Below are 21,339 nucleotides of genomic sequence, written 5' to 3' on the forward strand. Positions count from 1 at the left end.
CCAAAATCCTGAAAAACTTCTAAATCAAGTATTCCATATCGCCCTTTTAAAAACAGATGCATATGCACATTACTGACACATTTATTATTACAGAAATCTGGTAGCAAAATAAAAATAATTTTGACAGAAGGAATCAGCAATGCAATCAGAAGCACTGACCTAAACTGGTGCATTCATATCGTGTCACTATGAAATGTAGAAAGTGCACATATACTCATCCAAGCCAGAAACAAAACTCCCATTGACTCAAGTATATCCAAGACTGGACTGGAAAGATGCACAGAATAACCTCCAGGAGATTTCTGAAGGGCATGCCCCTGTGGCACAGGACACACCTGCTATTAACACAAATTTAGAAACAATTATGGGCAGGACAGATCAGATTTCCATATGCCCATGGACTAAAACTACTTAGCAGAAAGCACAGCAAAACAATTGTTTCCAAGCACTCTAGCATGACAATTCTTAAAGTTAGATCAGAAGCAAGAGTTTCCTGGAAGAACACAAGGCCAGGCTTAAGCTGAGTGGGTTCTGTTGTAGCAGCAATTTCTCATCAAGAGTAACTGCTCTACAAAGAAAATCCACAGCACTTCTGAATGGGCATTTCTGCCCCTCCTGTCCTATAGCTTTATTGTGCCATCAACCATTAGCATCTGTTAGATGAGAACGCTGAACACAAGCAGCTTTCACAGAGGTTGGTAAGGAAGGGGAAAAATAAGAAGTCTCTCTCAAAACTGAACAGCCTTGTTTACAACGGTGTCCCCCAAACAGTCCAAAAACTTCAAAAGTCCACTTTAAAAGAGTTACTTAAAAATGGCATATTTCAAAACAAGAGAAAGAGGATAAGTCTAGTGTTTGATTTTTGCAATGCCAAATAGCAATTTCAGAAGATTTATTTATTTTTGAAGTACAGGATAGAGCACAGGCATAAGACCTGGTCGTCTTCACAAATACAAGGTACACTCACTGTTCTGAAGGAATTCATTCAAAGAGCTGAGTTTTAAGTCAGCTAAGGCTCTTACAGCTAGTAGGGAAGAAGAAAACATTTTTGATTTCTAAACACTGTTTCTAGCTTTTACTGCTTAGCACTACGCCATTCCTACAGCAATATATAAATCAGCAAGGAACACGATTATGCTGAAGCCTATGCACGACATACAATACCACATCAGAATAAAAAAAAATATATACTCTCTGTTGTAACATTTCATTACAAAAATACCAGAGGGAGAAGACAGAATTTCAGGAACAATCTCACAGAAACTAGGCAGGCTGAGACATGCAAACATTTGACAAAACATACACACATACACAAAAATGTTGCAGTGAGGACTAAAGAACTGCACAGATTGAAATACTGTGTTACTGAAGACAGATGTTATCAAAAGTTTTTAAAAGCATGTATTTAAGTAACAATTGCTAAATTTTGTTGTCTATGTTGTCTTATGCTGATCTGCAAGCTTGTTGTTGGCCATACACACTCTTAAATTACGGCTCTACAGGAAGCTTCTGTATCCATTACTAGAACACAAAGTCTGAGAAGAAGAGAATTCGGTCCTGAGTTTTGTTGTTTTCACATACAAGTTCATTTTATCTTCTCAACCTGTTCAGTCCTGAATACTGTTAACTACAAAAATGTCAGTTGGTATTTCTTTTTCTCCTCACCTATAAAAAAAAGGAAATGGAAAAGCTTTCAAGGAAACTTAGCTCATACCAAACCACATGCCAGCCAAAAAAGGGTCAAATAAACGCACTCTAGAACACAGACAGCCTTAGCTGAGAAGCAACACAGAATTCTGACACACAACATCCTGCTGCAGCTGCTTGAGTAGGTACAGGATACATCATCTCAGCAGCCTGAAGTTAGATTACAGTCTTGTCCCTTTACCAGTATAAAAGCTTATGTCAAGGATCCAGACTTGATTCATGTTCTTCAGTTTCATCAGGTAGTTCTTCAGCAGGTGCACCACACACATTGTCCTGGTTATCTGCTGACTGGTTTAGCTCATCAGGTTCCCCAGCTGCGATCCGAGTTGTTTCTTCTTCCTCTTCTTCCTCTACTTCCCCATCATCCTCTACATCCATCTCAAACACCCTCACATGTCGGAGATTTGAACTTAGCTATGCAGACATTAAGAAGTTTCCATTAATAAATAAATAAATAAAAGCACCAATACCATTTAAAATGTTAGCCAATAGCTTTCAAAATAGCCTTTATCTTTGAAATGGAGGTATCAGGGAAATTAGCCACTTTTTTTTTGCTCTGCAAGCTGAAAAGTAAAGCAAGTAGATCTATTAACTTCTGTTAAAGTTTTTCCATGTTGTCTTATGAGAGGTATGACTGTAGCCTGACACACTTTTAATAGATTATGAGAGAATAATCTATTTAAAAAAAGGAAGTTTTGATAAATCTCACTAAATTAGCAGAAGCAGGTTATCACTCTCCCCAGTCATAGTATGCTTTCTTTAATAGCTTACAGGCTTATTCACAGATACTGTACTTACCACACAGGAAACTTTTCTAATGCCATTTACAGAAACATACTGAGCTTTCATATTCTCCAGCACTCTCCACTGATTCTCCAAGAAGACAGTACGTGTGGATATCTCACCGCTTTGCTCATCCAGCCTACACACAGCAAGAAGAAAAGCACAAAGCTAGTACATAAGAAACAATTCCAGTACTAAGAAACACCTCAGTCAGGCCACTTTTTTATGCCTAAGTTTTATTGTATCATATGCAACAAGCAGATAAGCATTTGAAACCATCATAATGCTGCTACAGATATTCTAGAGCAGGGGATCCAACTGTGGAGACAGCATGTTTCAACTGAGATGATAAGATTACAGCAGGTAAGCAACAGCTACAGCAGGAGGATGAGGATGGCCTTCCTCCAAAACCCTCCTCTGCAAGAAGAGGAGTTCCTGAACAAAGTCCTGGAGGCGATGCCTCCACTTACACAGAAGTTTGACCTCCATGATCTGTCAAAGATGTATCACCCCAGTTCAGCCCCACTCATAGGGACTGTATGAAGGAACTCCCTGCCTATTACAGTGGCCAGCATTAGTTTGAACTTGCTTTTAATATTTTCTGTTCATTCTTCAATACGCCATTTCTTTGTGGCATAAAAAAAAAAAAAAATTTACAGTTCAGTATGGCTCTTTATTTTGAGGTACAAATGTATCTTAAGCAATACACCAGAGAGGCATAGGGAGAAAAAACAAAAAGCAAGTGAGGCACAACAACTAAAAGACTGGATTCACTGCTTGAACTACATTGGCCTTTTCTGTGTGTGTGTTCACTTCCCCCAGATGCTCTCCTTTCCCTATGCCAACACAGAGAGAGGCACCAATTTTGATGTTTCAAGCCTAAGCTCACAATAGTTTTAAGTGTGAGTACCAGGGGAAAGACAAATAAATATCTGTGTATCTTTATTACCAGGCAGAGGTATATGATCAAATATGCTGAAAACATCCCAAATTCAAGTATTCTGACCAGCAAAGTTAGCATCCTCTGAAGAAAATAAGATTTCTGATTCTACAGGATGTCTCCAATTGGTCCTCCCATTTCACGAGAGCCATGTACACAGGTAGTATTCAGTCTCAAAAAAGCAAAACCAACCCCAGCCCAATCCCCCCAAAAAACACAAAACAAACTGTTTAGGAAGCTTCCATCTCCACACCCCATTCTCCCTGGCACAAAAAGAGTTTTCATCTTGAAAATATTTACACATACACACACAAAGTATGAGTAACCGTACGCAATTGGAATATTTGCTTAATCCGCTTTTCAGTTCTGCATTTTCAGACTTGCTGAAAGTTTTTCAGTACCTTTTAGTAGAATCCCAGATGAATTCCCCTTCTTGGTCCTCATCTGTGTATACTGAAGATAAAGGCAGCTGAGCCAAGACTCTCTCCTTCTCCTCTTGTTCCACACTCTCCTTCAGAACTACAGTTACAGTTTCATCATCATAGAAGTGTGCATCTAAACAACTGTAGCATCTATAGGAAAACAGTTTAGAAAGCTTCAAGGAATAAAAGTGAATACAGAGCTAAAATACTTTTAAGCTGCACAGCATTCACATTAAAAAGTAGTCAGTAGTTAACAGTGAGCTTTACTGTAAATGATAAAAAAGGTCAGTCATGCAGCTAAGACACTGAAAGACAGCCATAATCATGGCAGACTCCTGTATCATGCAGGAAAAATTATTCTGAAAGACAAAAAAAAAAAACCAACCAAACTTACTAGCAATCTTATTTTTTCCCATTTCAGGTGAAATGTAAGAAGTAACAAAAACAGCAAAGAAAATTTAGAAACACAACTGAAGGTACTGAGGGCAATCACATCTGGCCTTTCCACATGAAAAGGATGAGCTTAGTCTGCCATGCCTTCTAAGATGCCTTCATTCAGGCACATCAAGTCTCACTCCATCTTACTTTAAGAACATCACAGATATAAGTAAGAGCTGTTTCCAGCTAGCTTTGTTTCTTGCACGTGCTAAAGCTCTAGTTTTCAACTAGAAAACTAAGATTTACTTGACCTTGAGATGAAGTGCAAAGTAAGACTCCCGCAATCCTGCAGCTTCATGTACTTGTGCCATTTCTTACAGCCTGACTCACCCCGGGACTACAAGCTGGTCCAGCGTCTGAAGTAGTAACTTGCAGGATAAATGCCAAACCATAATGCCCAATAAGTTAACTTAATGTAAAAATAAACAGTAGAAAACATGGTCTTCAATTTCGCAAACTGCAATTCTGGAAGAAAAATCAAATATACTGACCTGGAGTCTGAGCTCTCATTTATACTGTTATTCAAGAAGTTTCCAAAATCTACTGCAAGAATTCCATTACTGACAGACCTAGAAGAACAGTGTTCATCATCTCAGTGACTAATTTCTTTTCATTCATAGAGAATCCAAAATCTCTAATGACAACTGTGGTAAGAGTTGGTGTAAGCCTGTCTGAGCTTAGCGCAATACACAGCTACATGCCAAAATGATGTAACTGGTGGATGGGAACCTTTTGATTTCTTCTGCCCCTCAGCAAAATGTGGCTAATGGACTCAAGTGGGGAAGTGCATCTGGCTTGTGGGATACAGTCCTTTGCTGAACTCTTGGCTCAGTTGTCCTAGTCTCAGGTCTGTTAAGTTACTTGTTACTCAAATCTACAGAAAACTACTTTAGACTGTTTCAGACACCAATGAGGGAGGAAACAGGATAGAAACTATGCCACAAGGCTGTAATTTTGTCATCGGCAGCTCTCAACTGGAAACACAAAAGATAGTTTCACCGTGTGTTTTCTTCAGCAGTCAAACTGCTTTAAAAATTCCCACCCCTATCACAGTTCATTATCTCCTCAAATTAAATGACACAGATTGTAAAATTCAGTATTTTAGAGAGAGGAGGAGTTTTTGTTGTTTTCTAAAGGCAGGTCATTTCAGTGATCCCACTGACAGAATGCATCCTGAACCGTTGTATAAGCACAACTAGGCAGTGACAAACTGCATCTTGGACACAGAAACTCCTGAAGGTACACAAAACTACACCGCAAAGAGATGTATTTTATTTGTTATACCTATGAGTCCACCTCCCATTTTTCCTTAGAGCATTCAATTACAGGTTGCAAGGGGTTAATCAAAGAATAATATTTACAGTAAGACGAAGCAACACTGAAAGCATGATACCCTGTAATTTTTCACAAGTTTGCACAAGCAAGTAATTCTGTGAGAAGCAAAACTAAGGGAGACTGATTCTTTTTCCTAAGCCTAAAACCATCTTGGGTCTTATGATTAGATTTTCTGAGTCTAACACAACACAAACTCCTTCTGCAGTTTCCTACTGCATTTCCTAATGTCCTCCTCATTTTCTCTAGTATCCAAGAAAGACTGTATTCATGCTGCTCATTCCTTCTTTTTACAAAAAGATTCAAACTGTAATTGTCTCTGGACACATGTGCAAAAGCTCACAAACCACTTTTTTTCCCCCTTTTTGGCTTACCTGGAAGTATCAGTATGTCTCCTCAAAATGTATATTTTAGAAATAGAATTTTCTAATATGGTGAAGAGAACATAATGTATATTGGATGTTTTGTCATTCCACCTGTAATGCAAGGGGAGGAAATGAAAATTTAGGTCAAGTTTTAATAATTGGTAAATTACACAGAACAAGGAATAGCAGCATACTTACAGAAATGGTAGTTTAAACAATTGAGGTGTGGAATCTTCACTGAAAAGGAAAAAACAAACCAGTTTATAAAATGCTACTGTAATTTTGTGCAACTCAGCTTTAGAAATAGTGTAATGAAATACCTTTGCGAAGTTTTGTAGAGAGGCATGCAGACTGCTTGATGCACTGACTTTCCAATTACATCCTAACAGATATAATGAAAATAGGCCAAAAAATGCAGGCAGTTATTCATAATTATACACCTTTTTAAGACAAAAAAACCCCAAACAAACAAGACCACCTGAATACATCTGAAAGAAAAATCCACCAATATTTACGCCGGAATAAGCATCCCTAATGCAAACACTACTGTCACTTGACACACTTGTTTCATGTTTCTTCATAATATATAGACTATTGTATTGCCAACTAACAGAGTTATCTAGTACATAGCGGATACACCAAGCTAATTAATGTTAAAAGTAGATCCCAATAATGTGGGCATAGAAGACATGAAACAAAAAATCCCCCATTATACTCGCCCTAGCCAAAGGCTTGAGACATCCCGGCAGTGGTGAAGCTGGGCTACATGCTACCACCTAAGTTGTAGGCACTTGAAAGCAAAGATTAAAACTTCAGGCCTTACTAAGGCGTGACTACTATCTTTAGTTGACTGCTACCCCTAAAAAAGTTATCATTTATATAAATTGAACTTACCGCTGGCTTCTGTAAACACTGATCAATGATGCCTTCCATTTGCCTTTTGACAAAATGCAGTGATTTCTCAGGATAGTAGGGAAACAAAAGTGGACTTTCTGTAAACAGATAAAAGTTCATTTAAAAAATGCTTGTATGTCTTTATAGACATACTACACTGTTATTATAGCAACAAATCGGAATGAGTCCAGTGGAGGGTCAATAAGATGGTCACAGGGCCAGAGCACGTGCTTTACGAGAAGTTGAGGGGGCCGAGTTCATTCAGCCTAGAGAAGTGAGGGGTAACAAGGAGGAACCTGTTGCTCTCTTCAGCTGCCTAAAGGAGGAGTCAGAGAAGACATCATTTTCAAAACTCCACACAGTGAGAGGAGAAGACGTAACAGTCATAACCTCCAGCAAGGGAAATTCCAATCAGATATAAAGAAAAAAGTTTTCACAAGGACTAACCAGTCACTGGAGCAGGGTGCCCAGAGAGGCTGTGGGGACTCTATCCTTGCAGGCATAGAGGACTCAACTGCACAAAGCCTTGAGCAACCCAGCCTAGCTTCAAAATTAGCCCTGCTTTGGTTGGATTAGGTGACCACCTCAATTATTCCCAGATCATAAATTCTAACTCTAGTAACTAAGTGCATTACAATATGAAACAAGGTAAATGAATGAGAAATGGATGCCGGCCTGCCCCTTCAGCTTTTCTTCAAAGTTCATTCAAAACTGCAAAAAGACAGAATTGCTTTTACCCAAGAACTAGAAACACAGTTGTCATAAAGTATCTTGTTTAAGCAAAACAATTTCCATAATTTTTATAGTAGCTATGATTTGGCTTCAATAGGACCAATTCATTCTTATGAAATGAAATACTTTGTAAGAAGACATTTCGCTTTTGAGAAAAATCTCACTACTTGTTTTAAGTACATAACCTGTTTCTTTTCCAATGTTTAGCTGGAAAAATGATAACAATTATGTCAACCAACAAAGCAATATAAACCACCAAAGAAGGGTAGAAAGCATCAATGACAGAAGCATTATTTGTCCTATAAACCTTACAGTTCTGAGAGCAAGACAAACATCTCAAAACTTGCCAAATTACTTACTTAACTTACAAACAAACACTTACAAACCATCTCTACAATCAATCACGAAATCTTGGGTAGTAACAGACATGACCAGTCACGTAGTCTACACATTTGAAGTATGTAACATATTTTCAAAGTATGTTTAAAAATACATTTTCTAAATACTACTTTGCCAAACAAAAATGCTACTACTTCCCCCCTTTTTACTGAATTAAATAGGCAGAAAAAGGCAGCTATAGCAAATTCTATTACAAGACAGCTTATGCTGTAGAAGTTTTACAGTCTATGGTTTCTAAAGTTAAAAAAGAATCATTTTCACCATCAGCTTGTTATAGTCTCTTACTTCTTTTTCACCACTAATTAACAAAATAGTCTTAGACTCCAGTCAAAGAGAACAAGTTAGGACACTTCCCCCAGGTATGACCTAAGCATAATTATTACTTCCTTGAACTGGAATTAAGATCTCCTGAAATAGACATCTCCTGGGATTCCTTCCAAGCCAACATTTCTGAAATCGGTACATAAAAGGTAGGAAACTCCTAATACCCAGAAAATGGTAATTGACTGGTGGTAAGCAGCTACATAAAAACTGTAAAATAACAAGGCCCATTTATTTTATTCCACTCAGATGGAGACCCGTGACTAACACTATAGAAATAGCTCATAAGCATGAAAAAAGTTTACTCTTCTACATTTGTTACATTCTACATATATCTTTGATTTACTTTTTACTGAAGCACACATTACCTTTAAGATGAGTACTATTTTTAAGAAAGTTAAACCACTGGTTTCCCTCTGTATTAGGTGGTGATACAAGGTCATCATCTTCATCTTTCAAGTACTAGAAAAGAAACAGACATTTGTAAGATTGCATTTTAAGAATAAGGGACATTAAAATTCACCTCCAACATTGCCCCTCACGAGTCTGTTAAACACTTTGTCTTAATTTAACATGCCCTACTCTTGAAACTAAATATTCTACCCCTTCTTGAAACAATAAGAAAAATCAACTATTGTCTAAGTTCATATAGTGATATTTCCATAAGAAAGTGATTTTTAAATCACGTTTGAGCACATGTTTTGAAATCCAGTGATTAATGGCATAAAGACAACAAACACATTTCAGTTTTACATTACTATTGCTGGCTGCGAACAAGTTTCATCTTTTTCCTAAAAATACAGCATGTGTAAAGTAAATCTATGTTTTTAAACACTCCTTTTCCTAATAGTAATTAAAAATAATTAAAATACTCTCCTTTACCATTACTGGAATGTGCAACACAAAGCAAAAGGGACAGCGAACAAAAGCGAGCACAGCTTTAAAAGCTTCTCCATCTATGGATTTTCTCATTTATTCTTTTCCCATTTACTCCCTAGTTCTTTACCTGGCCAACTCTCTCCACATTGAAGTATTTTCCTTTACGATTGTAAAGTTCTGGTGCCTGAAAAAATAATGCAAACAAAACCATTATTTAAACCCAAAGTTAATGAGAAGTAGTGTACAAAAAGATGATTCTATTATTTTATTATAGTATTTTTCAGATTCAATTCTTGGCAGCAAAATTACAGTCAGATGCTATACTTGGCAAACCAATACAACTTACTTCATTGAAGTGTTCAGTAAGAAAATCAGCAACAAATGTGATATCTTTTTGAGTCATCTAAAAGAAAAGACACAGTGAGAAAAGCAAAGGATAAGAAATCCATTTCAGTGAGCATGCGTTCTGTAAGCTGAACAAGTGCTGTTCCCTCAGCTTATCCTCACAGGGCAAATGCTCCAGCCTCCAACCCATCTGGGAGCCCTCCACTGAACTCACTCTAGTTTATTCATGTCTGTCTTGTATAGGAGGGCCCCAAACTGGAGAAAGTATGCTAGATGTGATCTGATGAGTGCTAAATAAGGGGGTAACTACTTCCCTTGACCTCCTGGCTGTGCCCCTGTTAGTACAGCCCTGGTTCCTCTTGGCCGCCTTTGCTGCCAGGGCACACTGCTGGCTCATGCCCAGCTTGCATCCACAAGTCCGTCTCAGCAGAGCTGCTCCCCAGCTAGTTGGAGCCTTGCTGTGCAATTGCAGGGGATTACTCTTCCCCAGGACAGAACCTTGCGTTTGTCCTTGCTGAATTTCAGGAGGTCCCCATCTGTCCATCCCAGCCTAACTATTTCCCTCTGGAAGGCACCTCTGCCCTCAAGCATATTAACTGGTTCACCCAGTGTGATGGTGTCTGCAAATCTGATGCAGGTATATTCCATCTCCTCTACCAGGGCATTGGTAAAGATGTTAAAGTTCCATTCTGGTTAACCTAGTCATTTAGGGCATATAAAGAGCTGCTATACACAGAGGTCTCGCATTCACATATAGTATACTAAAAAGAGTAGTATTAACAAAGAAAACAGAAAAAGCAATTCAGGCGAGACAGCATATTAGTGTAAATCTGCAGGCATCAACTTTCTCAAAGAAACGACACAGACACTATCCTTGAAGTTTTGCAACAAAAATAAACCTTTAATCTTGCCCTCTAAGTCAAGCAGAGTATACCACAACAGAGTATACCACCATTTATTAGAAAATGTTACTACTACCTTGTTCAGCTCTGGAAGCACATGATCTTCTGACATCCTCAACATGGCTGAGGGAAAAATTATATTCTTACTGCATTAATATTAATATGTTTTCCTAACATTCTTAATTTTCCATGGCTATGTAATAAGACACTGCTGATAAAATAGGAAAGATTAATCTGCCAGAAGCAAGAGAGTCTGGAATGAAGAATTATGAATCGAGACTGAAATTAAGCCTTATTTGCCCCACTAGCTAAAAATACAAATCTTGAAGAATTTTTCTCTTTTGTCTTTTCCAACTGCATTGTACCCTCTACAAGACTGAAATAAGATTATTATAAAAAGGCTTCATAAGAATTTATTCAGGTATATCCTAAGAGTAGTAAAATAGATATATATAAAATACATGAATGCTGTCATGCCCAGAATAATGTGTTTTAAAAGAATTGCACAGAAGTAATTTTAAATCAGTGAGACTTAGATAAACAGTTCTCTGTTTAGTTTCAACACAAGCAAACATAGTGAACATTTAAATAATTAAAGTTTTAATGTTATGACAGAGAACTCTGATAGTTCTGCATTATGCAATTTTTAAAATTAAAATTATTATATTCCTGCTAGTGAGTGCTAACACCGCATTTCTGGTGCTTTTACAGTATCCGGTAAGACTGCTTAGTTTTTTGTAAAGTAGTTCTAAAAAGATCAATTAAAAATTATAAACCTATTCATAACCACTTTATAAAAACAAGCAGGCTAAAATATAGCGTTCTGCACTTCCTTCTAACATTTTCCCTGCAGCTACCCAGCTACAATTGGAGGTGGCTATTAAGTCCATCCGGACTTTCAGAGGCTGTTTACATCTGTGCATAACCTTACAGCTAACTAGGTCTCCATGGGAGAAAATAGCGAGTGACAGAGTAAAGGAGAGTGAGACTATACTTCAAATTTGGTATAAATGAAATAAAGTCCTTTAATTTCTCCAACTTAAGACCAGCAAATTGCTCATGAAGCAGACAACAGTTTGGAGTAACATTACAGGGTAAGTACATACAATACCCACGGTACACACACTAAGTTTAATTGAGAACTATCAAATTTATGATCTGTGTGTTTAATATTATAATTATTCTTGCCTTATCAACTGTAACCTTTTAGATGTCCATAAAGTTTCTATGATAGAAATAAATAGATGGTTATAACTAAAACTGGCTTAATTACTTGCCGACATTTCAATGCTTACAATACAAAACAGATACTGGATGCTTACTATGTCATCAAGCTTACCAACATACAGCCATCGAAAAAATGCTTTGAAGTTTTTCATACTACTGTCGATAACTCTGAGCAAGAAACAAGAAAAGAAATTACTAAATCTAAATGTCACCAGCTGCTCCAGGCTTAAGTCCCGTCTTTACTACAGAAAGGCCTGCCAGCACTATCAATTTTTTTAAAAATGGCCAATGCAACCTTCCAAGTAAGACTATTCTTGGGGTACAAATCCATGAGATGCAGTGAGACAAGATAAAAGCTCACCACCAACAGAGGAGCCTTGCTCTCCCAACTTCCTCTATACCCAGCCACACGCTTCCCCTGAGATACAAGACTCAATAGGCATGGTTTTTAAATTCTCCAGACTTCATACTTACTGAAGCAGCTCATTTGCTTTCAGGATGAAAGAGCCAACAGCAGTAATAGCCTCTGCAAAAAGAGCTAACCATTATTATTAAGCTTTCAAAAATGAAATCAGAGTGGGTAAGTAGCACACACACTACTGTACCTTCAATTCCAGATGCATCTAATCCCAGAGACTCATATTTTTGTTTCCATAAAGCCATTCCTTTCAATTCACTCAAGTGGTATAACAGCGCCTCAGAGCCACTAGAAAGGCAGAGCAAAGAAGTATAATCTTTTAGTGACCCTTCAGAAATTCACTGCTTCACTGCATGCTACATTTTTATCATTTAATGTGCAAAGTGGAGAGCTTTATTAGATGGTCTGGCATATGAGTTAAAGTATCACTTCACAGAAAAGCAAATATTGTCCTAATGATTTTAGCCCCCACACAAAGTCGGTGTGAATATTTTGCATATATCCTATAAACACACTAGGCAGTGATATAGAGGTGATGTGTCATGGAGATTGTTCAAAATACTTCAATAGCTCTCCATTACCCAAAAGTAAATTAGTACATTTTGCCATGACCACGGTTTCCACACCAGCACACCTACATACAAAGAACCACCAATACAGTATATTGCCTTTTAGCAAAGCATATAATATGCCATTTTATCTATAATTCATTGGACATTCTGTGACTTACCTCTGCAAATGACTTATGACCAACTTTTGTATACTGGAATAGGAAGACTCTATGGACTGACCGAGTTTTTTTAAACCCTGTTAAAAAACAAATACAAACATATAATAACGTTCTGTTAACTTAACAGAACAGTGATTAAAAGATACTGAAATAGATTATTTTAATGCATTAAAAAATATTAACATACCTTTACAGTCAGTTGGTTCATTAGTAATGCCTGAAGTTCCAGACTAAAGGGGTAGGGGAGAGAACCAAATATGCATTCATTTTGTATTTCAGTATCAAATGCAAATGCATGCTCAGATAAAACAACAGTAACTACCTTGCTTTGCCCCATAACAACAGCTGCATAAACTCATCCTGAACAGAAGTGGTTGTATTCTTTTCCTGTCAGTCAAAACGATTGAAATAGATTGGTAAAGAGATTAAACCCAGGCTACCAAATAATCTCACAAACACTTCAATTAGAGTATATCGTAAAACCCACCCATATCCTTGAATGCTGAAATCAGACTACTGATCATGGGAAATCTTCTAGTATTTTAAGTTATTTTTAATTGTATTACCCAGTAACAAGTCTAAGCAGTTTGCCATCACCAAGAATCTATTTAAAAAAAACAAATACATTTTTTTGCTTCGATTAACTTCTAGCCATGGTCAATGACCACAAAATTTAAGCAAATCCAAGAGCATCTTAATCATGGCTGTCATACCTGCTCCATTCAACTAAACTGTAAGTGCTGGTGCGCTGTTACTGAACATTTACAGTATTCAGTTTATCAATGACTGAAGTACAAAGAGCACAACCTTAAATAGAAAGCAACTGATCAATAGTTGTGCAAGCTGAAAACTATCACTTTTGAATAACTTAGAATAAATAAAATAAAGAAGTATCACAATACAATCGTGCTCGATGGTACTCATATATCTTCAGTGTCAGAGCACTTGACACACAATAGGTTCCAGGTTGCCTCTGAACTTAGAGATTGTTATCTGGAGGCATTATACTTCAACATTAAGATACGCAGTATGTTAACATGAACAACGGAACTACTGCAAAAAATGTTTTTCCAAAAGAATGGTTAATACTACAGTACCTGCACAAACTTTGTTAGCCGTGAGTCCATCTGCATCAATATTTCTTCCCACGCTTCACACATGCACGTCAATGACAACTTTATATACTGTAATACAGATATTAGCATTATTCCCTTTTCCTCCCCTTCAAAACACATGCAAGAACTGGATGTTACAATATAAAGGGAAGATATGCTGTAGATATTATATAAAATTTATTACCAAATTCCAAGTTAGAGCTCTAAGTTTACTTAAAACCAACTTAAGCTTCCTCCTAGAAAACATTTATTTTACTTGCATTAAGAATATCGAAGCCTGCAAGAACTGTGATATCAAAAAGATGTCGTAACACAACTGTACCTGTAACAGAGTTGAAATGTGAGTAAACTTCCGTGCCATTCGAGTTACCTCAGGTAAGTAACTTGATAATAGACTAGTGTCCAGCTATAACAAATGAAACAAGCAACAGTTAACAGATGATTTTTCTTTTAAGAAATTTTAGATTACAGAAACGAAAAGACAGATGGGGAGGACCCACAGAAAAACTGACATTTCTCATTTCCTTAAAGTTGATTTTAAGAGGGAAATGCATTTAATTCAAAGGGGCAATAAATATTTTTAATACATCTATAAAAACTCCAGATGAAGTTCCTCATTTTGGAGTTCTAACAATTATAGTTTTAAGAATGACTGTTCTGGATAGACTGGATAATCAACAGCATTGCTCCTATGCCTTTGTGTGCAGAATGAAGAAAATCTGAACAACTGTAACTGAGTAAATGAATGTTGTATTTAAAGTAATATAATAAAGAATGCTTCAGATCATCACCGTCAGTCTCATCAGTGACACTGGTTGTTAACGTGACAAATCCAAAAGCTAAATCAAGGTGTATTTCAGACAGGCTGGAAATAGTAGTTGTGTTTTTTCTGCAACTAATAGGAAAGCAATAAAGCTACCAGAAAGTAATTTAAAGAGCAGTTTTATTTTTAAAGAACATATTTTAAAATTATTTTACTTGCCTGAAAATATGTTATCTCTGCTTCACTGTCTGAAGAGTCTTGTATCTCTGTAATAACTGATAGTGATTTCAAATCACTAGACAAACATAGTCCACGACAAGAACCTGCCACCTGAAGGATTCCAGTTTAAAAGTTAATGAAATACTGCATTTCCGCTCAGATGTATTTACTGGTCTAACATGTTCACACACAAAGAAGGCTGTGTTCAACGACATGTAAAAACAAAGTGGAATTTTCAGTTACTGTTCAGGAACAAAAGCACTCTTTTTACTGTGGATTAGTGTTGAACTATTTTTCATTTGAAACAAGAGGTTAAAATCAACAGATAGAATGCCTTTCCAACAATAACCACACAACCCAAACGAGAGAAACAACTATTCCTTTCTTTAAACTTCAACAACCCAGTTTCACTTAAGTGTAAACATGTGTATGTGTTTTTTTCATTCAATTCAGCTGTAGCTTGGCATATTATGAAGAAAAAACATGGAAAGGAACAGAACGTACCCCAGTTACTGTAGCAATCTTGAACATTCCATAAGCATAAATCTCAATAAATCCTGAGCTGCCGCCAAGGACAAGAGCATTAAGCCTATAAAAATAGAAGAACACGTGTTGATGAGCATACTGAAACAAATTCTAATGTATACAAATGTAATTGTTAATACTTAAATTCCATCCCTTTACTAAAGATCCTCTAAAGAATCACTGAATAAAAAGAAACACTGTACTACTCTGTACGATTCAAGAAATTTAAAAACAAAACAATTATTAGCTTGGATTTCGCTGATAAGACCTGCCTCTAACATTTACAGAAAGAGTATCAATTACTAAATTAACTGAGAGAATAGGGAAAAAATAACACAATTTAGGCACAGAAGTCCTTCTTCACTAACTTTATACCTTCTAGAAGAAAAAAGTAACAGTTTCTAGCAACAGCCCACCTACCAATAAAGGCTGCAAAGCATTCTTGCAAAGCTACTTTTGTATTCCCCTGAGTTTATACTAACTACATGCAGAGTAAGTTTGTCACAGTCACTCAGGGGCACTCCTCAGCAAAACCTCAAAGGCAATAAACATTTGAAATTGATGCAGCAGCAAAGAACAGCCACAAGCAGACAGCATCAGAAACAGAACCTAGCTCAAAGACAGATTTGTGTTATGCTCACTCATTAAAACCAACTTGCTACAATGACTTGGGAAAAAGCTTCTCTATGACCTCTCCCTTTTTGTCCATATTTAAAATGTTAAACTTTGGACAAGGAGGTTGTCTATGGTCGTCGTACATCCATACATCTTCAACTACAGATATTTGCTTACATTACAGTGAGCAGTAATGCTCTCCAACATAAAAAATGAGAATGTTTTGCACGTCCCCTTATAAATACAAGAAAATTAACTGCAACTTCTGCCTGTTACACACCTAAATATATGTTAAAGGAGAATGTTTCTGTCAAAACCAAGACAGAACTTAACAAAACAATATCTGAAAAAATTTTGCTTTGATTAATCGAATGGATGAAGGAGCACAGAATCTGGAAGGCTCCTACACCACCAACAGCTGCAACGTCTCTCTTTCTAGCAAGGAAGTCCTACTGTAAGAAGAGATATCAAGTCTTAAAAAGGAATAACTGGCGATAGACAGAGATGCAAATTTTGAAATAAGGAGGATGATTCTCGGTTGTGGGACTGTAAGGAACAGTGAAAGAAAGCAAATGGAAAAACAAGGCACAGAGGTTAAGCGCCCTCCTCAAAGATGCACTACAAGCATTCCACAAAGCCAGTCTCAGCCTGCTAAACTACACTTCCACCAGCTGCTCCTCATGTGTTTCCTAATAAGAGACATTTACTTTATTTTAAAGTAATGCTAATACAGCTCATTTCAGAGCTAATTTTAAGTTTAGCTTTGTCACACTCATGCAAACCCACAGAAATTCCCTGTCGATAACAGGCATTCACAAATGTCTCCAAGACCAGCTTAAGTAATACATACAACATGGCCTTCAAATGCACCCCAAGAAATTTTCTTCTAAGGAAAAGAAGATAAGGAACCAACAGCAGTTGCTGATAAAGTGCCTTATAATCCCTCTAAATTGAGGAGAAAAGGTGTAAGCTGATGGAATTTCTTTTTAATATATTCTTTGAACTTTATCTTTGTACATGATAAAAAAAGACATTCCATATAATTTCTCCAAGACCCTTAAAAACAGATTATGAACAACTTAAAAGTAAACCCACTTATCCATTATTTTATAGCTTCAAAAAAAACACCACCAACAAAAAAAACCCCACCACAACAACCCACATATGGAATTTACCTTACATCACCCAGAAGCTTCATAATCTCATCTGACTTTTCTTCACTGAAAAGACAAAACACATGATTGGGGTTTATGTAGGCTGTCTCAACACCAGAAAACAAAATAAAACAAAAAAATAGAGAGATAAGATGAAAATTTCTTACCTGAAAATTTTTGCAGTGGTACTGTAACTGAAAACAAAATAATTATTCTCAATAACAATGAGCAGACATCTAATCCAAAGCATCTGTAGAGCATTAAAGGTGAATAACCAAAACAATGACATCAGATGACAAATTGTATCTTTTAAAGCTTACTAGTATAATGCTTACTTTTTTGGTAGCGCCGGTAATTTAGGCAAAAGGAGATTTGATTCATCCTCAGCATTGTAAAAGGAAGTAAGAACACTGAAAAACAAGTAAGACTGTCTTTACCACCCAAGCTGTAAAAATGAGGGGAAAGAGGCTTTCTTTCTAACTTCGAAGTTACAGCATATACTCAATACGTCATGTATATTAAAGAGTTACAAGTATCAGAGGGTAATCCCTTATGGGGCTTTTAATAATTTATCAAATGATCAAACTAATAAAAGAAGTCTGATAAACTTTTTTTTTTTTACTTCCACCAAAAGAGAATATAAAGTTTGTCTCTGCTGGCTCCATAGCTTGCCACCACAACCCTCATCATCTGTAATGCAGTTACTGACTGAGACTTTCTGTTTAAACCCTGTACAACCCTGCAGTACAACCTACCTACACCTCAAAGAAGCTTCACTCTAAAGACACATTGCAGTGAGAGGAAGACTAAAGTGCAATACTTAATACCACACCTCAGACATGTCAGAAGGATGAGATTCCCAATAAGGAGATAAGTCTATCTCCATCGAGAGAATGCTAGAGTGATTTAAGATGTAGCTATTTTCTTGCTATTTTAAGATTGGTGTTTTCTGGAGGTGAGGGGGAAATCCCCAAGTCAGGCTTATACCACCTCCCTTTTTTAAATAAATGTTTTCCTTAATTATTATCTTGCACTGCAATAAGGTGCACATCAGAGGTTTTTGTAAGACCACAGAAATAGGGACCACAATGTCCTCCAGCTCACAAGTGTTGCTGAGAATTGTCTAATGCCACAGAGCTCAGGGTCACCAGGGGCAATGTGACTTCCTGAAGCAAGTACACCCACAACAGAGCTGCCACTGGGGCTGAATGTAACACCAAAGGCACATCGTGAAAGATGCGAGCACCAAACTAACGATCTTGAAAAGAAAAATTTAAATATAATACTAATTGTGACTAACAAAATAGATGAACGTAGTAATATTATTATAATTACTTTAATAAATTAATTTGGTATTGAAGTAAACTGGATCAGAAGACAGGCTGTACAAGCTAACATTAGACTAAGCAGCTCTTAAGAGGTGGGCGCTCAAGATCATGCTGAAATTTTTGTGTATAACCCAAAGAACCACAAGACTAAGATATCAGCACTAAAAATAAGCGTATGAAAAGTGTCTATTCTAACCAAGAGGAAAATTTTAGCCAAGTGGTTACAAAAGCCATAGCTACATAATATTATTTTATATGACTGCTTGTAACATACTAAGTATAAATTATTAGTGAAGTGGCACTACATAGCCCATAATTTACTTCTAGAGTTTTTCGGACTCACCTGCTTTCCTCAGTTACTTCCATCCAATGCATGTAAGTAATAGATGAGTCCACGGAGAAGGAGTGCAAGCTTTCAGGTTTTTCTACATCACACAGGATAATCCGCTTGGTATCAGTAAGACCAAAAGCCAAAACTAGAGAAAGATGAGTAAAATGTATGAACAATCAACATGCAAAACTTCGTAGTTACTTTATACTGAATTAGAAAATAATGTGGCTTCAAAGCCAACTACTGGGCAGAATTTTCTCTTCGTCTATTTACAGTCCTTCCAAATTCTCATTTGAAACCTACTCATTAAAATTTAGGTGATAAATATAGGTGATAAATTTAAGTCACTGGCATGATCCCGCAACTATTTATCTACATGTTGAACTGAACACCCTTTTAACAATTCTAACAACAGTTCTGATAAAGCAGAGGTTTCAGTTTTTGCAAATTTGAGGCCAAAATTATATACAAAGACTGTCCACCAGGAAGGTTTGGGTTTTATTACAACAAAATACAATTTAAGACTTGCTGAACAACTTTTGTGTCACCTTCTTCTTAACTTTATTAATCCATAAAAGCATATGGCAGGCAAAGGTTTCCATGCTTACTTCCTTGTAATCACAGGCAACCAGCTTAAAAAGAAGTTTCATTAAACTCCTCTGACTCCACCATAAAACTATACTGGTATTTTTTACCTATGTCATGGAAGAAGATTGTTCCCATTCTTCAGCCTCTAACGGGTCAAAAAATTAACTAACGTCTAGCTTAGGTTTATTAAGCTACCAATTTCAACATTATTTCTGTTGATAAAGAAAAGGCTTCTTTTTCTTCTCTGGCGTATTATTAGAGCAATTTTAGCCTCTGAAGTTCAGTCTATGCTAAACAAGCTAAGCTCTTCAGTCAACCCTGATCAGACAGCCTCTCTCTCCACTTGCACAATAAATTTTGTCATTCATATAAAAATATTCTGCTTAGTTAGCAACTAGAATTTTTGCTATATCTTGAAAAGCAGTATTTTGGACATAAATCCACCTTGCAAAACTTTCTTGCAATTGATTTCAACAGTGTAACTGTATTACTTTGAATAAACCTATATAAAATTAAGCCACCCTTTTCTTCAAACACAGTTTACTTGAAAATTTCCTTCACAGATAAGAGGTATCATCACCACAACTTTCACTGATTTCCAGTGAGATTTTTATTGCACCATATCACCTCATATACTTGACATTACTTTTGCCATCTGGTCTCCAAGCAAGAGCAGTCACTTCTTTTCCTGTATTTTCATTTGGAGGCAAACTCCACACTCGCTGAAAGTTTGCAAGCCGATGAAGTAAAACCTACAAAGCAAATACATTGAAGACACAGAAATAAACCACACTCTGCCATTAATACCAGTTTGTAAATCAGTTCAAGACGCACTTTTTTTACCATTCTTTAATAACTACTACATCTTAAATATCACCTGCTCCTCTAGTAGATGACTGACTCCTACGTCATTTTAGAGGACAGTACAGTGTTTACTATACAGCAACACAGAGAAATGAGCTGTGCCTTGTACAAGCCTAGAAGCCTGTAACCAGCAGGGGTTACCCACGCTTCCCCAGCAACCACGGCCTGAAGCACAACAGTCTGTCTTCATGCATGATCACATACAGCAGTTCCAGGAAAAAAAATACCTGAAAATAGACTTAATTTAAAGAGGAAATTTCCTGTGCTTTAAAATCCCACTGATGCAGGCACTATCATCAGCAAATTTGTTTGGAAATTAGAAAGTAAAAAGAGAAAGAGCAATAAGTATTGAGAAGCTTGATAAAAATTTTTCTATTCCTAAGAGCTTGGCTCAGCTTACAAGCACTGTGGCGCAGGTAACAGCAAAGGCACCTCAGCGACCGCACGGAGCCGGCAGCGCTTTCCTGCTAGCGGCAGCCCCCCGGCCCTCCTGCCAGCCCACGGACGCGGCCTCCGGCGCGGCCCCGGGCTCCCCCGCCCGGGGAGCCCCGCGCTCACCTCCCCCGCTCTGTTGGCCAGGGCGATGAGGTCCCTCTTGGGGGACCAGGCCATGAAGACGACCTCCTGGGGCAGCTGCTTCTCCCCCACTTGCCGGAAGGCGGGCATGGCGGCGGGGCGCTCCGGCCGGGCGCCGGCCGTGCTCCAAGCCGCTGCCGGGGCCCCTTCCCTTTCGCCGGGCGCCCCCTGACCCCACAACGCCGCCGGCCTCCCGCCCTCCGCTGCCGGCTTCCGGAGGCGGCGCTTCCCGCCGCGGCGCGGACTGGGCCGTGAGGGGAGCGCGGCGGCGGCGGCGGGGAGGCGGCTCCGGCGCTTCCCGCCCTGCCCCGGGGACGCGGCTCCCGCCCGCCGGCTGCCGCTCCGCCGGGCCTCGGCCGCTCCGCCGGGGCTCGGCCCCCTCCCCCCCGCCGCGCGGGGCTGAGGGCAACGCGCGCCCCCGCACCGC

At 38.0% G+C, this 21,339-nt stretch overlaps 1 protein-coding gene across 1 annotated transcript; it reads right to left on the minus strand.

The window, feature by feature from the left end:
- Nucleotides 1–957: 957 nt before the first annotated feature.
- On the minus strand, nucleotides 958–21,067 carry ANAPC4 (anaphase promoting complex subunit 4). The gene is made up of 28 exons (XM_082316378.1): nucleotides 20,895–21,067; nucleotides 20,119–20,224; nucleotides 18,897–19,029; nucleotides 17,561–17,635; nucleotides 17,393–17,419; nucleotides 17,247–17,291; nucleotides 15,436–15,520; nucleotides 14,932–15,042; nucleotides 14,272–14,355; nucleotides 13,932–14,018; nucleotides 13,157–13,221; nucleotides 13,022–13,064; nucleotides 12,835–12,911; nucleotides 12,292–12,392; nucleotides 12,161–12,212; nucleotides 11,799–11,854; nucleotides 10,536–10,582; nucleotides 9,559–9,615; nucleotides 9,340–9,396; nucleotides 8,702–8,795; nucleotides 6,882–6,979; nucleotides 6,308–6,369; nucleotides 6,186–6,224; nucleotides 5,997–6,098; nucleotides 4,782–4,859; nucleotides 3,832–4,002; nucleotides 2,506–2,629; nucleotides 958–2,121 (listed from the first exon to the last, which is right to left on the minus strand). Exons 1-28 carry the CDS (start codon nucleotides 21,000–21,002, stop codon nucleotides 1,906–1,908), a joined length of 2,400 nt encoding a protein of 799 aa, XP_082172504.1. The 5' UTR covers nucleotides 21,003–21,067; the 3' UTR covers nucleotides 958–1,905.
- Nucleotides 21,068–21,339: the final 272 nt, after the last annotated feature.

The sequence above is a fragment of the Platalea leucorodia genome, assembly GCF_965183815.1.
Source record: "Platalea leucorodia genome assembly, chromosome: 6".
Taxonomy (NCBI): Eukaryota; Metazoa; Chordata; class Aves; order Pelecaniformes; family Threskiornithidae; genus Platalea; species Platalea leucorodia.

Bases quoted from the DNA above. Each gene is read 5' to 3' on its own strand.
- ANAPC4 (XM_082316378.1), bottom strand. From the start codon at position 21,002: ATGCCCGCCTTCCGGCAAGTGGGGGAGAAGCAGCTGCCCCAGGAGGTC. The intron at 6,225-6,307 runs GTATTTCATTAC...TTTCCTTTTCAG, and splicing joins CTCTACAAAACTTCGCAAAG to TGAAGATTCCACACCTCAAT. The intron at 2,122-2,505 runs GTAAGTACAGTA...ATGTCTGCATAG, and splicing joins TTAGAAAAGTTTCCTGTGTG to CTAAGTTCAAATCTCCGACA.